The 19,812-nt window shown below is 28.5% G+C and overlaps 1 protein-coding gene and 1 long non-coding RNA gene across 4 annotated transcripts; one reads left to right on the top strand and one right to left on the bottom strand.

Annotated features, from left to right (window-relative positions):
* Positions 1 to 1,373: 1,373 nt before the first annotated feature.
* On the bottom strand, positions 1,374 to 9,182 carry LOC145181808 (uncharacterized). Its single transcript, XM_090071481.1, has 4 exons — positions 8,477 to 9,182; positions 6,585 to 7,444; positions 4,466 to 6,263; positions 1,374 to 4,154 (listed from the first exon to the last, which is right to left on the bottom strand). The coding sequence occupies exons 1-4, from the start codon at positions 8,961 to 8,963 to the stop codon at positions 1,552 to 1,554; spliced, it is 5,748 nt and encodes a 1,915-aa protein (XP_089927607.1). The 5' UTR covers positions 8,964 to 9,182; the 3' UTR covers positions 1,374 to 1,551.
* A 5,066-nt stretch (positions 9,183 to 14,248) lies between these two features.
* Positions 14,249 to 17,562, top strand: LOC149879066 (uncharacterized). Of its 3 annotated transcripts, XR_016447052.1 has the most exons (4): positions 14,249 to 14,570; positions 15,004 to 15,046; positions 16,721 to 16,838; positions 17,349 to 17,562. It is a non-coding gene; the product is annotated as an uncharacterized LOC149879066 (long non-coding RNA). The 3 variants fall into 3 exon arrangements; XR_016447049.1 differs by lacking the exon at positions 15,004 to 15,046 and having other exon boundaries at positions 17,349 to 17,554; XR_016447050.1 differs by lacking the exon at positions 15,004 to 15,046 and having other exon boundaries at positions 14,249 to 14,455; positions 17,349 to 17,551.
* The last annotated feature ends 2,250 nt before the right edge of the window (positions 17,563 to 19,812 follow it).

The raw sequence follows: 19,812 nt of genomic DNA, 5'->3' as shown, positions 1-19,812 counted from the left end.
AATAGATCAATTCCGAACACGGTGTTTTTAACGAACTATCCCTGCAGTAAGGCGATAATTTTGCTTCAATTTATTTTGCTAATACTAAATCAACTACCTAAATTTTTTATTTGATTGCTTTTCCTAATTAATTTTTTTGAGACCTCCTAGGCACAACCTTAGATATTCGGACTTAAGTGAGGGAATTTTAAAACTCAAGTACTTTAGTACAGAATCCCTAAATCTGCATAATCTAAATATGGGAACATTTTTGTACTAGAAAGCTAAATTCAAAATGATCCAAGCTTTGATGAAACAAGCATATAAACAATCTTTGGAACTGAAAGACATATCATGTTTTTTCCCTAAAAGATAACTTTAAAAAAATGTGTGATTTGATTTACTGGCAGAACAGAAACAGAAATTCAATTAAACCAATTGCAAAGAACGAGATTAGAATCGAGTTTATGAGAGAATTAATTGAGATTTAAAGAAAGTTTTAAATTAAAATTTATGCTCCCAACCTTTTACCCACGTATTGTTTAAATTTTATAACATTTATTATTTCTTGTTCTTAAGTAATTGAGACAAAAAAATGCCAAAACTTTTAACTGAAACCTCAATGAAATTTTAGATGAACCCTCGCTTTTTTTTAACAAAGCAATTTATCAAAAAGTCTTAAATCTCTCCTTTCTAAACTTTTTAATTTCAAGTGCTCTGTAATTTACAGGACTGACAGCAAATGCTGAATTTCTTACTCAAAATGAGTACTATCAACAATTAATCAAATTTGCCAAAAAATCCCTTTCTTTTCTTAAAATTCTGAAACTCTCAGCAGTCTTAGTTCTTAATTTTTTATGACTATTACAACCTTTTTGCAAAAAAAAATTTAAGTGAATATCTAATTTAGTAAACTACTAAGTCTCCTCTCAAAAGTGGGCAGATCTTAGAAACTATTGCAATATATGTTGAATAGACGTGTATGTATACATGTATATATACATACTTGTATATATATATACATATATATGCATACTCTTCAGCTATCAATCACTTGAATGACCTGTAGGGCGCATTTTAAAGCTAGTTTAAAGTAATGAGTATTACAGAAAAATTTGCACAAACTTTTTATATTGTATAAGACATTATCAAGTTTTATTACGTCGTTCATAACTTAAGTATCATGTTGGTGATGTAACGCAAATATAATGCAATGTTTATTCATAACTTTTGATAAACCTTTAATACCTACCATCCTATTTTTTTATACCGTGGAAAATTTTCAGCATTTTAAAAATACTAAGATGTGTGCTAAAGATTGGTATAATGGGTTATAATTTTCGTTTATTAGAAATGAACTAAACAACACTTAATCAGTTATTAATAAAAAATGCTCAGAAAAAAAAAGATCTTTTACGTCATAAAAAATAGCCTCACATTTGTTAAATGAACTAGTTCGATACGAAGCGACACAGTTCCCAAAATCTAGAAAAATCTGTCCTAATATTTTTCTAACGAGCAACCCCTGGTGGTTTTTCTACTTTCATCATGTGATCAACTTAATTGATCACCCTAGTTTTCATTGGAAATTTTTACTTTTGATCGACTTTTTACTTGCCCAGAAGACCTTAACTCGACGGTTACCACTTGCGGCCTATTTACCGATTTCAACTGTATTGATAAGTTGCTATCGTCATCGTCTTTGGAATAATTTTTTTGAGTTTTAAAAGAATTCTCGTCACAGCAATCAGTTACCGTTTGATCAGCATTTATTTTATTTGGAGCATGTTCTGAATCAGCAGCTTTTAACTCATTTTCTTGAATGCTTGAATTTACTGTCTGATCTTCTGAAGTTGTGTTAGAATTCGAAAACGTTCCACTTTTAATTTTGATATGGAGTTTTGGTAAGACCGTCACTTTTGATTTAAAGCTGGTTTTTTCTATAACCACATTCTTTGAACGAACCGTTGCTTTCGGCGTTATTCCAATAACTTTCACTGTCGGCTTTGTAATAGACGTCACTTTTTCGCATGCGTAGTTCTTTTCTCTGATTTCATTTGAAAAATCCAACAATTGATTATTAAATTGATTTTCGTACGCGTGATCTTCATTATCATCTATATCGAAAGTTGACGAAAACATTTGCAAATCAAAGTCGCCTTTGTGAAAACCTGCATTCAAGTCAATATTTTCTGTCTTTAGTCCGTTCTTAACTAGGATTTCAGCATCAATTTCATTTTTTGATTTATCATCACTTTCATCAGCATCTTGCAAACGTTTGTCAGTTCCATTTACTTCATCCAAGTGTATTGATCTGAGAACCTGACTCTGTAAGTTGACGTCAGGGAATACTTTTATATTTTCAAGTGAAGGTCTCGAAAACTTTTGGTGACGTACTTTAGGGTTGTTGTCATGGTTTTTCTCTTCTTCAAATGTTTTTCTTGCCAAAAGTTGACTTTCCTCATCGCTTTCCAAAAATTTGTTAAACTTATTTTTCTTTAACTCTGCTTCAGTTTGATCTGTATCCAAGGGAATGATTGTTTCAATGTCGTGAATTTGTGGACAATCGCTCAGTTTGTAGACTCCATGGTTGTCTTTTTGAGAACTTGGTTCGTCCATATGTGAGAGACTCTTAGCTTTAACAAACGATTTTTTGTTCGATTTTTTTAAAATACCAAAATCAACTGCTTTATCTGCAACAAGATAAGTCGGTGATGAAACGCGTTCATCAACTAAATTTTTAAATACTTTGACGTTGGTACAATTTTCTGTAGGATTTGTTTCAGTGAGATCTGTATCCTTTGTTACATTTATTGAAGGCATAATATCTAAGTGTTGTATACATTTATTTTGTTCTATAATTTCTTCATTAAACGTATTAAAATCCATTACTTTCGAAAAGTCAATGACGGTTTCCTCCGGAACTAACGAAATATATTCAATATTATCTTCTATAGAATCAAAGACCAGTTTACTCTTTTCTTTTAATTCAGGAGAGAGATTTAAGGCAGGTCTCTCGTCTTGTTTATCCTGTTTTGTAATTAAGTCTGAAGAAGTTTGTGATTCGATTTCATTTTCAGTTGGCATCATCATTTGATCGCATTCTAATATAACAGGGTGTTCAATTTCATTATCTTCCATTTCTTCGCGGCACGTTTTTAAAATAAGAAAAGCAATATTTGAAATTTTTTTAGCTTTTTCGTTTACGTATTCATAATCTTCTTCTTCATGTTCTTCATAAATTGATTTCCTTGATCCGTAGTCAAAACTTTTTGCCGAACTGTAAATAGCGGGTCGTTTGGATATTTTATTTTTTTTATTTTTTTTCAATTTTGACAAAATTTTTTCTTGAATCTCTTCTTTGTTAGAGACATCAAATGTTTTTGATCGCTTTTCAATTTTTTTATATTTCCTTTCTTGTACAATCTGGTCTTCAATAAGTTCATTTTCGTTGTGATTAGAATGTATGCCCATATCATCCGAAAATTTTTGAGAGGCTAGTTTTCCTAAGAGTTGTCTGACTAAGACTTCTCTTCTGGACAACAAATTATTTACTTCTTCCCGTTTTTCTTGAGATTCAACCCGAGATGACAGGAATGTCTTTCCGAGGCTCGCCTCATTTGTTGTATTTTGTTTTTCAAATTCATTTTTCTCAACGTCATCAATTTTATTAGTATTTTCTACTGCAAAAGTTTTCTCCTCAATCTTTTTAAGAGAGTCGTCGTCGGTATTCATGGTTATTTCAAGTTTCTTAAATTCATTTTTCTCAACGTCATCAATTTTATTGGTATTTTCTACCGCAAATGTTTTCTCAGTTTTTTCAAGAGAATTGTCTTTGGTATTCGTGATTATTTCAAATTTCTTTAAGTTATTTTCATTTTCTATATTTTCGATTCTATTTTCGCCTTCAGATATTATATTACGTGTATTGAACCTATCAACATCGTCAAACTCGTCGGCAGATAGTTGAGAAGTCAAAGCCTTCAAGGAAATATCATTTGATAATTCTTTTTTAAGTTGGACTAATGAGATTTCATGTACTGGTGAGTTCATTGAATCGGATACTGTATCAGCAAGATCATTTTGTTTACACAAGTTCCCATCTCCTTCAGAAGAATTTTGTTGATTTTCGGTATATTTGTTGAGATTGTCATCATCATTTCTGTCATTTTCTTCTGCATTATGACAAAAAAATACCAAAACAGGTAGAAAAAATTTATTACAAATTGTAAGTGAAAGATTTCTTACCATATATATATATATATATATATATATATATATATATATATATATATATATATATATATATATATATATATATATAATAAAAGCCTTTTAATCAATACCGTACAATACCATGCAATGAGTAACATACATAAGTAAAAAGAAATAAAAGATTTTAAGAAATTCGTATAAAAACATGAAAATGACAATATGATCATTTCGTTTACCGGTTAAAATCAAATTGTTTAAAATTTGTTAATACCTTTAAACTCTATTGGAAGGACGTCATTAACATCCGAAATGGGTTGTGAGGCATTAAATAAATTGTCTTTTGCTGTTATTTTTACTGTAACTTTATTCAAAGGAACTACATTTGACTGAGGGTTAGAAGTTTCTTCATCTATATGTTCAGCTGAAATTTCTTCTGACAATGTTCCTATAACTGCAATTTCATCCACATGGGCTTCTTTTACCGGAGTTTTTTCTGAATTCTTTAATAGAGTTTCTAGTGAGTCGTTTTCTGCTAAAGTGTCTTTCTCATATGTCTTTTCCAAAGGCGTTTCTTCCACAGGAGTTTTTATCACTTGAGTTTCAGTAAGGGAGGTTATTTTGACTGATGTTTCTTTCAATAATAGTCTATCATCAGACGTTTCTTCCATTTTTGCTTTCTCAGCTGAAGTTCCGTTCACTTGATTTTCTTCCATTGGGATTTTTAGAAATGGTTTTTCGAACCAATCATTTGATGCAGTTTGTTCAACGGGAGTTATTCCCACTAATCTATCTTCTTCTGAACTTTCTCTTTCGTTAAATTGCTCCACCAGATGCTTTTCTATTTGGGGTTCTTTTATCGATGTTTCGTCCAAGTGAGCTTCTACCAATAGAGTTTTTTCGAGCTGTGGTTCTTCAACTAGATTTTCATTTGACTGGAGAATTTCTTCCAGTAAAGGTATTGAATCTTTGTGAAGAGTGACTACTTTATTGTTGGTGTCATTTTCTTCAGTTAAACTTCCTACTGAACTCTGGAGATTAGGAAAAGATTTCGTTACAGTTTCATCAAATCCATTCAGTTCAACTTTGTCTGTTGAGATATTTTCTTTTATAGCAGCACCCCCCTCAGAACAATTTATGACCGCTCCATTCTCATTGCACTCTATATCTGAATCAAACGAAAGACTTCCGTAATGAAGTTCTTTTGAAATGTTTATTAACCTTGGATGCTGAACAACTTTACTTTTCATTATTTCAGTTGTATAACTAACTTTTTGAGTGCTTCTTGTAGCTTCTAAAGGAATGGACTTTGTTATCGGAATTACTATTTCGTGTACATAAGAATGCGCCTCCAATAAACCGCCCACGTTTACGACTGGTTTGTTTTCTTCTGAACGCAACTCTTCGCTAAATTCGTTTAAAATGTTAACTGCATCGCTCAAAGAGTCACCGGTTTTTATATTTTCATTCTGGTCCTTATTTTTGTTAGTTTTCAAGTTTATATTCTCCACTTCGCATTTTAAAAAAGGTTCGTTTTGATCTTGTTGTATTAAATTGTCATTTTTCGGATCAGGTTCGCTGATCGTATTCTTTGAACACTCATTAAACTCTGTCTCTGGATTGATTTCATTTTGGTGGAACATCAACTTACTTTTAACAACTTCATTTGTTAGTTTCGCTGTGGAAGTATTGGAAAATGTTACTTTATCTCCAATATTTTCATCAAGGCTTTGACGTTTGCTTGATATGCTTTGAATATAGTCTAGAGCTAGCTTCTTAAAATTGTTTTTCAAATCTTGGATTATATAATCAGCTAACTTTGATGCGAAGATTACATATCCATTGCCTTCTTTGTCAATACTGTGTTTTTTTTCAACCGAACTTGGCGGGGAATATTCCAAAATTTCGAGCTCATCGGAAGAGTTCGTCAATTCTGTTTCATCGTTCATCTGTTTTATATTACAAGACGTTTCTGACTCATAGCTCAACATGGTATTAGAGGTATCTGAATTGAGTTCAGCGACTAAATTAGTTTTCGTTTTTCTTTCGCTTCCTTTCAAATCCAGATTTATCTAATAATTATACGAAGAGTTAATACTTTATTGAAAAGTTAGTAAATACTATTGATATTTACATAGTACAAATTTATAAAATGCAATACTGCATAACTATAAACAATATTAAAAACATAGCATTAAAAAAAATTCAATAATTTAAAACAATTTATAATGTAGTCCACAAAATATTTCGTTATATAAAATTTAATTAAAGTTTGCTTTAAAAAACTTTTTATTTTTAATATTTTAACCGTAATACAACAAAAGTAAAAGTTTTTTACATAAAAGAAAAACCTGTTTATGTTTCTTTACACATAAAAGAATGATCTGTTTTACCTGGTTTAACTCCATTAGTTCTAAACTACCTTCTTCATTGGGTATATTATTGTTAAGTGACACCGTCTTTTCGGGAGATAACGTGTTCACCATTTTTAAAGAACCTTTTCGTTCAGATGGGTAATTAAAATCTAATGAATGACTTTTCATTGTGTTCGCATGATCACTTGTCAAAGGTTGGATAAAACTTTTTTTATCAATTACATAGTTTTTATAAACTTCTTTCTTTGGCGAAATTTTTCCAGTAATTGTATACTCCATTATTTTAGTCTTGTCATGAACATTAAAATCCCGCTCAATCTCTTTGCTAACACTTTGTGTAATAAAATCGTCCATCTCGTTTAAAAGCGAGTCAACACTTCCTGAACGAGATAATCCTCCAGAGGTGTAAGTGTACTCGTCCTCAAACCTCTGTCCATCATTAATCGTAATTTTAATACCAGTAATTCCAGAATCGATGGTACAAAGGTCCTGAGGCAACTTTTGTGGTGCTTCTAAGCTTAATTTCTCAGTTTTCTCTAAAACTTTTTCCGACGTCTGGCCGCCATTATCTGAGCAACTTATTGTCTTCAAACTCGCTGAAATATTACTACTAATAAGCACGTGATCTTGGTTCTCTTTCTTTTTTTCGCTGTCTTTGTCGTTGTTCATTTCTTTGTCCTTTTTTAAAGCAAGTAGTTTATCAATAAGACTATCATCTAAATTTGATGTGTTTATCAGCGTACTTTGACTCGATGAATTATTTATCTCTCCAGTTGTTTGGAATTGATTCGGAGTTGAGTTGGGGGTTTGAGGTTGCTTTGGAGATGGCAGTGCATTGAAATTATCATATGCAGGTGCAATGAGGTTGTCGTTTACATCTAAACAAATTTACAACAAAAAAATCAAAAAACTGGAATCAATTCTTTAATCTAATCATAAAAAAATAGGGATTACATAAAGTACATTTAAGACATGTAATACATATAATAAGGGTTTCTTTAAAATGAGTCTATGGGAAATTTTTAATGAAGATGTTATGAAAATATTCACTCCAAAGTTCCTTTTGATTGCTGCACAAATCAAAAATATTACTTTACCTAACCAAATGTATCTTTTACATATACTAAGGTAATTAAAGTAAAATTAAATATGAAAAAGAGTTTATTATCTTAAATATGAGCACATATAATTTTTTAGCATTGCTGCAATGATCATTTTACAAAGCGCCACATCTAAGCCATATATAAGAATCATAAAGAAACTGCAATTTTGACTAAATGCAATTTAAGCAATTTTTGAATAGGCTTCTAATAGAATTATTTTGTATCCCAAAACAAAGAATTAGTCTTTAACAATAGTTGAAAATAAATAAACAAGCTTACTCTAAATGCCAGATCCTAAATAGAAGTTTATTAAGACTAGTTCGTATTAGCTATAATATTTTTGCAATGACATCAAACAATGTTAATTTTAAAAAAGAAAAAAAACAGGCCGTCAAAATGATACACAAAAAAATATAAATGTAGTTTCCATCTATTTTTTGTGTGTGCATCACTGGTTTTATGTATTAGCGGACAGAAAGGAGACTCCAAAGATTGTAAAAGAATGATGAGAACCCCAAAAGGGAGCTGTTCTGATTTTAAAAAATCTTTTAAAAAGTTGCTTATGTTAAATAGATTAAATTTCTTTTTTAGAGATTTTTTTAGCTCTTTACCGGTATTCTCCAATATAATCCATAGTTTTGACATAGCAATGCAATATGAGTTACAAATAATTAACAACTTTACAAATTTATGCATAAACGTAAACTAAATGGATAAATATTTTATAAAAGAATTTAATGACAGATTTCCGATCACGAAATTAGCTTAAAGATACTTGCTGAAAATTTCATCACAAAGAATTCTAACCTACAAACTCTGACAATAGCTCCTTGAGCGCATCTAAATCTTCTTCTTTCACATCTTCTAAAATCTTTTGTTCGTGTACTTCGTTTAGGTAATCTTTTTTAACAGGGTTATTTTTTAGTACTCTGTTTTCTTCGTAACTATCTATTAACTCTCCCCGCCGCTTCCTCTCCAGAGTAGCAATTAGAGGTTCAAAATTACCAGTATACGTTGAATAAACAAGATTTGCATTAGAAATATTCTCATCGTCTTTCTTTCGTCGTAAAAACTTGGGACTTTTAAAATACGACTTGGCTCCAATACTTTCTAAGGATTTAGCTCTTGATCTTGGTTGCACTTGCGGCGAACAGATGGGTGATTCTTGTGGAGATGATAAAGTTGGTTCCATGCTTTTTTTTTTGAGGTCATCTTGCTTTTTCATGCCCTTTTTTGTTTCTTCTTTTTTGATGTCTCCTGTTGAAAGCCTTCTTTTTATTAGTTTAAATTTCATTTTTAATGTTATTACTTAAAAAGTGTATTTGCTGAATTTTGCCACATTTACCAGCTTATATGCTGCTTCTTGCAGCTCATTTTTTGAAATGTCGATTATTTATGTTGTGTTATCTTCTCATCATCTTACCTAGATACGTTAGTGATTACTAAATAAAAGAAATGTTCAAAAAAACAATTATCTTGTTCTTAGATGCTATTCTATGAAGATCGATTGTTATTTGTTATTTGTATACGCACTGAAAAAAATAAATGAAAATGCAACGGCGATGAGAATGCATTTTGAAATATACTCGGAATAGAACGCTGGAGAGCTTTTATCTTGATACTATTTTGAAATGCGAGGTATTTTATCTGCAAATATCTCAATTTATCAAGATTGAATCATCCAAATGACGTTTCATTTGCATTTTGTTAAACAAACTGGTTTTTTCTTTTAAAATTTTTGCGTGAGCGAAAGGCAGGTGTTCTTTCTTGCTTTTACGAAAGAACTTAAATGTTTCCCTTTATAATGGAAACTTTTTAGCGAATCCAGGAACTAGTTGGACGGTGACCGATCAAAAATGAATGTTAGGCATACCGAGCTAACCTAGAAGCGCTGTTTTGCGAATTGCGAAGTATAAAAATCAAATCAAAAAAGGCATGAATCTCTTCATGCGCTGTTTATAATTCTAATTTACGCGATGCATGGTAAGTAATATCAATGATTAGGTGATAAGAATGTTTTATATGACGTTAGATATTATTTTATATGTAAATTATTATTTATAACTATATCAATATGAAGAAAAGTTATGAAAGCTTTGCTTGATGTTTCTATAGCCTTTGTAAACCTTTCTTCATCTCAACAGCTAAGAAAATAAGAGCATAACAATACCTAATAATAGCAATTAAATGTAAAGGGCAGTCCTCTATAAACTTCATAATGAAATAAGGTTTTTTTTGTTGATTTTGTGTTAAGCATTACATATTATGCATCGTCTTTGACAGCAACTATCCGTTAAAATTTATTAAAAGAACGTTTTTTTTTTAAAATGCACAGCAGGCTAGGTGTGTTTCATTCTTTTCAAATAACGCTAGGCATTACAAATATTTCATCTATATACAAATCAGTATAACGAGCATACTTTTCTTAATTTAAGTTTTAAGAGTTTAAAACAAAAGTTTGCCTCCTTGCATGGAATTAAGATGCATGGAATTAAGTTGCATGGAATAATTTGTAAGAAAAGGCAGCGATGCCTTTTTTCTAAACTTAAAATAAGGTATATTCCACCATCACACACATTTCATTTATAACTGTATTAACAATCGATGATTGCGAATTTGCATTAATTTGATTAAAATCTTAAAAGGGTGCCAGTAATTAGCGTTGGAGTCGCCATCTTCTAAAAACATAAACTCATTCGAGTTGCTTTATAACCAAAAAGTTAAACCCGTATAAGCCGATCAAAACACGCTTTGTACGAACACGTGTTGTACGAACATTAGTAATGGACATCATTAAATAAGTAGGCTTGCACATAGATATTTGATTTAAAGCCAATCTCCAGAAAAGTTGATTTTTGCTTAGAGCATGCGCAATACATAACTATTGTCGTAGCTTTTTATGACATCTTAGAACAAAATAAATCGCAATAAATGAGCAGTAATTTCAAAAAGTATATTAATTAAAAATCACAAGGACAAAACTGAGTCACTTTTTAAAGTTTGTAAAATTGGATTGTTTTCCCGTTGTTTTTTTCTTTATTTGTTTGTTTGTTTGTTGTTGTTTTTTTCACTATTAACCAATTAGCAATTTAATCTTAATAAAGATGGTATCTTCGCATTAAAGATCCTACGATCTTTGTAATTTAAGTATTTGACTTGTTCATTCCAATTTAAATTATTTCACTTTTCACTTTTCTTTCTTCTGAGAAAATGTTTTCATTTTCAACTTCTCCTTGAGCTCGTTAGAAATATTATTAAGCGTCTGATGACGTTTTTTGAATTTTTGAAATATTATTTAGCAAAACATTTTAAATATCAGAAAACAAGCTATTAAGTTTAAAACAGTTTTAAATGCAGTCGTAATCGTTTAGGAAAAAATATTTTGCTTTAAAATTGTTGCTAATATCGATAATTTGAATTCTCATTAGCGTTGAAAAGAAAGGCCTGACCAAAACCATAATGATCATACATAATAATAATATACAATATACGATTATGACGTATAATAAAATGGTGCAGTGAAATCAATTAAAGATAGGAGCACTTAATGAAATGGCGTGTTATTAACAAAAACTTAATGAATTTTGAATAGCTTTTTACACTTCATTTCTAATGTTTGCTCGTATCGCGAGCTATCACAATGGTGATACACAGTTAAATTTGGTAAACGTGCATCATCAAAGAAAGAGGTTAAAAATGACTTAAAACTCAAAAAGATATGTTACTAATACTCCATTCCAGATGATAGCCCTTGTCTGGGTGCCAACAGTCATAAAGTTTAACTTATAAAATAAAAATAAAACGTTCTAACAGAAACCATGCTATGTTTAAAATGCTCTTTATTAAGAATACATCAAAAAGAGTTACGCAACAATAATAACAATAATTGTTCATTTTTTTTCCTTCGCTAATGGTCAGCGAATAATTCTATAGTTCAAAATCACTAGGCCGAAGCAAACCTGAAAACTCGTGGCTAACTTGGCTTCGTGGCTAAGCGTATTTTGATGAAAAAATAAATCCTGAAGTTTCCTTGAATTTATTTTAATATTTAGCAACAGCTCAATTGATTTTAGTTATCTGCTTAAGAAAACCTTGTTATTAAATTTGCTAAAATAACTCTCTTGTGTTATCTGATATTCAAAGCTTGCCTTTTTTACTTGGTTTTTAAGAAAACGCCGGGTTAACAAAAACTAATCTAAACTTCATGACTTTTGTTTATCGATTACTCAATTTTTACAATTTTGTGTCAAAATGTTATGATTTTTATGTTTCTAAAATTTGTGAAATAATATGTATATAATAATAATAATAATAACAACAATAATAATAATAATAATAATATTAATAATAATAATAATAATAATAATAATAATAATAATAATAATAATAATAATAATAATAATAATAATAATAATAATAATAATAATAATAATAATAATAATAATAATATTAATAATAATAATGATAATAATAATAATAATAATAATAATAATAATAATAATAATAATAATAATAATAATAATAATAATAATAATAATAATAATAATAATAATAATAATAATAATATTAATAATAATAATAAATAATAATAATAATGATAATAATAATGCGAAAGAAGGAAGCTATCGGAACAAGATATGGCACTAATTTGGGTCTTAAATTTGTATGCAACCCTAACGATAAATTCAATTAAAAAATAAAAAATATTATCTATAGAAGGTGAAAAAAAAAAGTTATTTTTTGATTTCCGAAAAATTTTTTAGAGCTCGATATTTTCTTTTCTAGATGCTTAAGAAATGCGTTTTTGATTATTCTACGGTTTCTAAGCTCTCAGAAACTACATCACTTTGAATGGAAGACCGTTTGAACGTGTAAACTTTGAACAAACGTCTTCGTAAATATAGAACAAACATCTTTGTAAATAAATTGTGTGAAAATCTTACAGAAAATGACCAGTTAATGTCAAAATATAATGGCTTTCAAATACTTATACATATGAAAAGAAGTGACTAGTAACAGAGGTGAATGATAAATATATATAATTGTAAATATACAGCGATCTGTCAGTGTGACATTTTCTGTCGCCAAGACGTTAAACGGGGTGATGTACTTAAGCGTCGAACATCCCACCCTTCGACTTGGTATTGGAACCGAGGAGAAGTAAAAAAAAAAAAAAAAAGCTTAAAATGAGTTGAATTTTTTAGTTATTCTTTAAAGTATGTTAATACTTTTTAATAGGTTTCTGCACTCAGTCCCAGTAAATTAGCCACAGTGATATGGCTGCGTTTAAACGCCTAGCTTTGCAGGCCAGTCTCTTGCTTTTGGCCTACACTATAGAAGCTTCCTGAAAAGATGGCCATTTACCCCCCAAAAAAAAGATGGAGCTTCATTGGCCGGATAAAAACCAGAACAAGTCTTAAGGCACGAACAAAGATTTGATCAGGTAGTTGAATTCATTGGCTTTGCTTTTTTCGATCCAGCAGCAACAAAACTGTTGTGATCCGTCTTCAGACTTCTAAATGTTCTTAAGACTCCTGTATTGAAAAATTTTTTTCTTAGCCTATGTGTTTGGAACTTCTTCTACAGTCGCAGTGATTAATTGGCACTTGACTCCAGTGTCTCGAGCTGTTGAAGTTTTGAGTAATTTGAGGATTTTATTTCGCGGGTTGAATGTTTCCTTGATTTCCTTTTATGCGTTAATAACAGCAAGACTTATTTTGACTGTCTTGTCAAGGCTGTGTTATTCTTTTAAAATGTTGACTTTTGGCAGCGTAAAGAATTCAGCAAGTTTCATTCCTTCCGCCATTAAATTTCTGGCTCAACCAGTCTAAACCCTCCTTGACTTGTTAAAAGTAGATCCCAGTTTCCTCATTTTGGTGTTAGAAAAGCCGTTTTAGAACTGAACATAGAGAATGTCTTGAGTTTGAAAGTAAATCTTTATACTTTTTGACTGTCCTAAGCAAATCAAAGAGTAACTTTATTTACAAACTGATTTAGTTTGAAAATGTACTTTTTATAAATCAAAACAAAAAAATACTCATAAAGACCCAAGTCTTTTAATGAAAAAGAGATATATGCCTCGGTTGCTTAGCTGAACATATTGTATCATAAGTCATATAATTACAAAAAAAAGATCATTTAATGGTACCACTCTAAGGTGATCCTTCTTTTATGGCAATGACTGTTCCCAGTGGGCACAGGAACGTTTTGCAAACGTTTAGTAAACGTTTAATGGTCGGTTGAACGTCGAATATATTGGTAAAACGTTTTAAAAACGTTTGATAAACGTTTTAATAAGACTTTTTTTTATTACTTTTGCGGGACCTTAGAAAAACCTTTAAAAAACGCTTTTTGAAAACTGTAAACGACTAACTGCGCATGCGTAATATTAGACAAATTTGAACAACAAAGATATATATGTAAGCATATAAGCAAAGTTAATTTTTGAGGTTTCTCACTTCTCACATATATATATATATATATATATATATATATATATATATATATATATATATATATATATATATATATATATATATATATATATATATATATGTATATATATATATATATTATATATTATGTATGTATGTATGTATGTATGTATGTATGTATGTATGTATGTATGTATGTATGTATGTATGTATGTATGTATGTATGTATGTATGTATGTATGTATGTATGTATATACTAAACTGCCATAACTAAAGTTAAACTACCATCCTCAAATATAAGCAACAAGGAAGCAATTGTAGTTACATAAAAATAGTCAGAACCTATTACAAGGTAAGTTTGAATTATAAAAATTTTTTATTTTTTTATTTTTATTATTAATGTATGTAGCTATTTCTAGGAGGACTGTTCTACTCCAGCTAGAAACAGTTTTACAACCTATGTACAAGTAAAAACACTTTTTTTCCATAATGACATTCATAGGATAATATTTCTATAAAATTATTGAGCACTTACATGTTTTTAGCTAAGTAAAAATTCTTTATTACGCAGTATTATTGAAGATTTAAAATTTAAAAAATGACTGTAAATTTAGTAGACTTTTTAGACTATTTAGATTATAGTAGACTATTTAGTTGATAAAAAATGATCTTTTTTTGCATTTGTTTGAATGTAATGATGTAGCATATCACATTTGTTTGCATATAAGAGAAGTAAGTCCATATATTGCAGTGTAAAAAGTTGTTGAATATAAGTTTGTCAAAAAATGTGTTAATTGTAATTTTTCTGTTTTTATTCAACATTTTATCTTGATTAAGTTAAAAAATATGTATGTATTTTTAATAAGTTAAAAATAATATATTATTTATTTTTTTTACAAGTTAAAAAAGACTACCTAAGAACTGGGAATTTAAAACTTTTAAAGTAATAACTTTTTTTATTTTTTTCAAATTTAAATTTTTTTAAATTTTGTAATTAATTATATTACTTTTGTAAAATTATTAACATAATGTTTAAAGTGTGATTTTCCCTCAATAAATTACTTTTATAAATGTGTGTATATGTAACACCCTTTACACGAGCAAGTTAAACGCAGTTTATAAAAAATTTATGTAGAATTCTTTGTTGCTGTTGTTGTTAAAAGTTTCACAAACAAAATATAGTTTGGTGTATAAGTTGATTAGAAATCATTTAAACTGAACTCCTGATAGGATGCATGAAAAATAATGGGAAAAAAAATAGAGTACAGAACATGGATGTTTCCTAAGGACACAGAAATGTTTGATGTTTGCCCGAGTAACGATTGGAAATTAAATCCTTTAAAAAACATTTTAAAAACTTCTTAAGTTAATAATAATTTTTACTTCGTATAATATTTTTGCAGGACCTATAAAAATGGCTTCACAACCCTTATCTTACAAACTGTAATCATTTACTTACACATGTGTATGCTTTACAAGAACATGGAATGCCTTCATATAAATGCTCTACAAGTTTTTTTAATAAAACTTTTTTAAATATAACTGTTATACACTTTATGATTTTTTATCTGGTCATATAAAATTATTTTTATATAATATTATAATATTAATAAAGTAAATTATTATAGTAGAATTATTAATCTATTAATTTGTATTATGGTATTATATAGCTATAATAAAGTAGATAGATAACTGCATAGCCTATATATTTCTTTTGTGATTGTTGTATTTTGATATATAATAAGCATCAATGTATAAAAATAAATTTATAATAAATATATATACATATTTTTAAATAAATGCATAAATATACATATGTATATATACAGATATATAGTTAGAACATATAAGGAGTCTTGCTACATTGACTGAGGGTTTTGGTTTGGGCAGGCAATTTATCAATTAAACACCTTTTATTTACAATTTTTAAACTTTTTTTAATCTTCTAAATTAATTTCTTTTTTATTTAAATTTGACATTTAATGGTAAAAATTATATATATATATATATATATATATATATATATATATATATATATATATATATATATATATATATATATATATATATATATATATATATATATATATATATATATACACACACACTAGAGTGACATCAGGCATACTTTTTCTACTTTAACAGGTTTTTTTTTCAACCTAAAACAACAATATCAAATATCTCAAGTGCATTTAATAGCGCTGCTATTGTGAAGTATATATATATATATATAATTTTTATAAAAATTATATATATATTTATATATAAATATAAAAGCAGTTTTTTTGTTGTTTTTTTTATTTAATGTATGAAATTTTACATTTTTTAGTTTTTGTTATACACATTTTATTATAAAGTATTAAAATAAAGTTATTCACTTTTTACAACAATTTAGTGCATTTCATTTAATTTCTAACTTGTAGTTTTTGTATTTGTTACTGTTATAGATATAATATAATACAAAGATTTTTGTGCATATGTTCTCAGTATTGAGTAGCAAAGAAATAGTTGCAAGAAAACAATCTCAACCAAATTTAAGTTATTTTAAAGGGCGTTTTTTATAATAAAATTAGTATATATATATGAAATGTAAATGAGATAAAAATTACTATTTTAGTGTATGGAGAAAAAATAGAAGTAAAAACGAAATTTATTAATGATTTCATTGAACCTAATTTTGATGAGTATTATGAGTATCAAAGGTGCAGACATTGTTACAAGCAAATAAATGCAAGGTATGTTTGAGTTAAAAATATTAGATAAATAAATTTTTTAATAAATGTATGAAGCTATTTCTATTCATATTTGAATGAAACAGTGCAACATGTCACAGTTATTTGCACATAAGAGAAGCAAGTCCTATTATTAAAGTGCAAAAAGTTTCTGAATGTAAGTTTATCAAAGAATGTCATCTGGTTTTATTAAACATTTTATGTAAATAAATATTTTTTATCAAGTTTGAAAGTATTTCCAATATTAATAAATAATATATGAAGTTTTTTTTCATCAAGTTTAAAAAACTACCCATGAAGCATCACTTGAATTTATTGTTATGAGGAACTTTCATCAGGCTTTTTTATTTTATTTTATTACATAATCAAATTATAACAAGGTTAAAAAACTTGTTAAATAAACTAAAAGTGAAGTGTAGAATTTACCATGAGTATAAATGTGTGTTCAAGTAACACCCTTTATATGTGCTAGTTGAAATCTATGAAAGATTTCTATAGTAGTTCTGTTTTTAGAAACACTGGTGTCACATACAACGAAGTTCGATTCGGTCGATAAGTTGAAGATCATTTGAAGAGAGCTCTTGACAGAATTGCATAACAATTATTTTATAACGTTTTTGTAGGCTTATTTGTAAATGTATGCTTTTTTTTTGTATGCTTATATTTTAAATAAACAAAAAATTAAACTTTTAGAAATTTATTAAATTATCGTGATCTAGGCTGTTGCTCCTAAATTTTCGTTTGTAAAAGATTTTTTTTTTGCATAACATAACTTATTTACTGAAATAACTTATACTTAAATAAATGCATTTAGGATAATCCTTGAAAAGGTTAAAACGTTTCATTTACATAAAATAAAAACCCATCAAAAAAGGTTTTCGTGAGACCTTTAAAAAACGTTCAAAAAACGTTTTTAGGAAAACGTCCGGTCACCGTTTCATATGAACGTTCAAAAAACCATTAAAAAACGTTTTTGTGAGACGCTTAGAAAACGTTCAAAAAACGTTTTTAGGAAAACGTCCGGTCACCGTTTCATTTAAACGTTCAAAAAACCATTAAAAAACGTTTCATGGGACCTTTAAAAAACGTTTGCAAAACGTTCTTGTGCCCACTGGGTTGGTCAGCTCCGACTAAATCATTTTAAACGAATTTTTTCAAATTTTATTCTCTTTTTACGACTGTACAAAAGTGACTTCGACCTCGACCAACTTTTGTTAGACACTTTGTGCATATTTTTCAGTTTTATGCAACAAACTGAAAAATGAGGCTCTTGAGATTGCAGATGAAAATGTATCATTTCTTCCTTTTTGTTTGCCTTTGACCGGGTGCTTTTCATAAAACTTTAGTTTTATAATCTTGCAAAGCAAACATTAGTTCATAGAATTTCGAGCACGTGGCTCAATATAAATTGAATCAAAGTTAAACAACTTAGGCAATAAAAATTTTGTTTTATTTTGATTTCAATTTTCAAGCAGCGTTCGACCGTGATCATAAAATCCTCTTGGAACCTTTTCATTGTTAAAATCCAAGTCATTTTTCATAAGTTTATGAACTCTTTCAATAATAAATGTCGTGAGCTCTCTTTTTCATTTTTGTAAACATAAAAAGCACACAGCTTTGCGGCGATCCTCATGATTTTTACCTTTATAAAGATCCTCATGATTTTTACCTTTATATTTGAATGTTAACATTCAAAAAGCTTTATTGATTTGATATTTATTGGTTGTATATTTATACTTTCTGAAAGCTTTTCTTTCTTCCATAATTACAAATCTGTTTGTGGATGCTAATTTTAGATTGTTCTTGCTTTATTTCTACCAAATAAAGTTAAACCTTTTTTTAAGGGCGCTTTTCATCACAATAATCATCAAAAATTAAATAACTCTCGAAAAATTTTGCACAGTTGCTCCTACCATATGAAGACTCCATGGGAAGAAACGGCAGGGTCACATTTGTTCATTTTGAGATAAGTCATTATTAAACTTTTAAACCTATATAAGTTTCGAATTTTTAGGGAAATTTAGAAAAACTTTAAATATGCATCAAATCGTTTATTTGATTTGAATTCAAATACAAAGTATGCTATTATGGTTAGTAAAGCTAGAAAGAGTAAAAAGTCAAAATTTTCAAAATCTGACCCTGCCGTTTCTTCCCGTGAAGTCTTCATATGTATACATACTTTTATTGGGGTTTATTGTGAATACTTTTTACCACATTTAGTTTCTTGCGTTGAAATGAATACTGCAAATTTGTTACTTTTTAGCATAAATATTTTTGAATTTTTGTTGTTAATTTTAACAAGTAAAAATTACTTTTAAAATACAATTTAGTTTCAAAGTTTATTATTAAATAACTTTTAAAAATTCTTTAAACCTTAGTTGCTACTTAAAAACTATTGTTAACACTTTAAGCAATCATTGATTTTAAAAAATAATCAAACTTAACGTACCATACCAAACGTAACGTACCATACAAGAAGTACAATATCATAGGTTATTTTACAGCTTTGGCAATTTTTTAAAGCTGTTGTTATTTGTCGACATAGTGTTACCCAGGCTTAAAGTAAATTTATCGGAACCGATAAGTATTAGTTTAAATTAAAAAAGACTGGGTAATACTATATCGACCTTATCAAATGTATATAATGTATCTGTCTTGAAAATACGCGATACCTCCTACACATAAAATTAATTATATAAGTTAGCTCGATACTTAATAAAACTCTACCTTAACACTCTACATTGAAACTTTCTCTAATTGACGTAGCACCCACTTGCCTGTGTGTATATTAAGTAGATAAGATAATAAAATCTAAATGCATTAGCAATTTTATCTCTTAACAGGTGATAGAGTAATATAACAATTGAGATAATCCAAGTAAAAAATGTAAAATATTTCTTGATTTACTGATTATCAATTTTTTTTTTTTTTTAGAGAATTATTCTTGGCGCTACTCGACTTTCTCCCCCCCCTAATT

Source organism: Hydra viridissima, unplaced genomic scaffold (genome assembly GCF_058129835.1).
Source record: "Hydra viridissima isolate aposymbiotic clone 2 unplaced genomic scaffold, HvirCarnegie_v1 scaffold_14, whole genome shotgun sequence".
In the NCBI taxonomy this organism is placed as follows: domain Eukaryota; kingdom Metazoa; phylum Cnidaria; class Hydrozoa; order Anthoathecata; family Hydridae; genus Hydra; species Hydra viridissima.
Note: the sequence above shows the minus strand (reverse complement) of the source record. Positions and strands in the feature narration are given on the sequence as shown.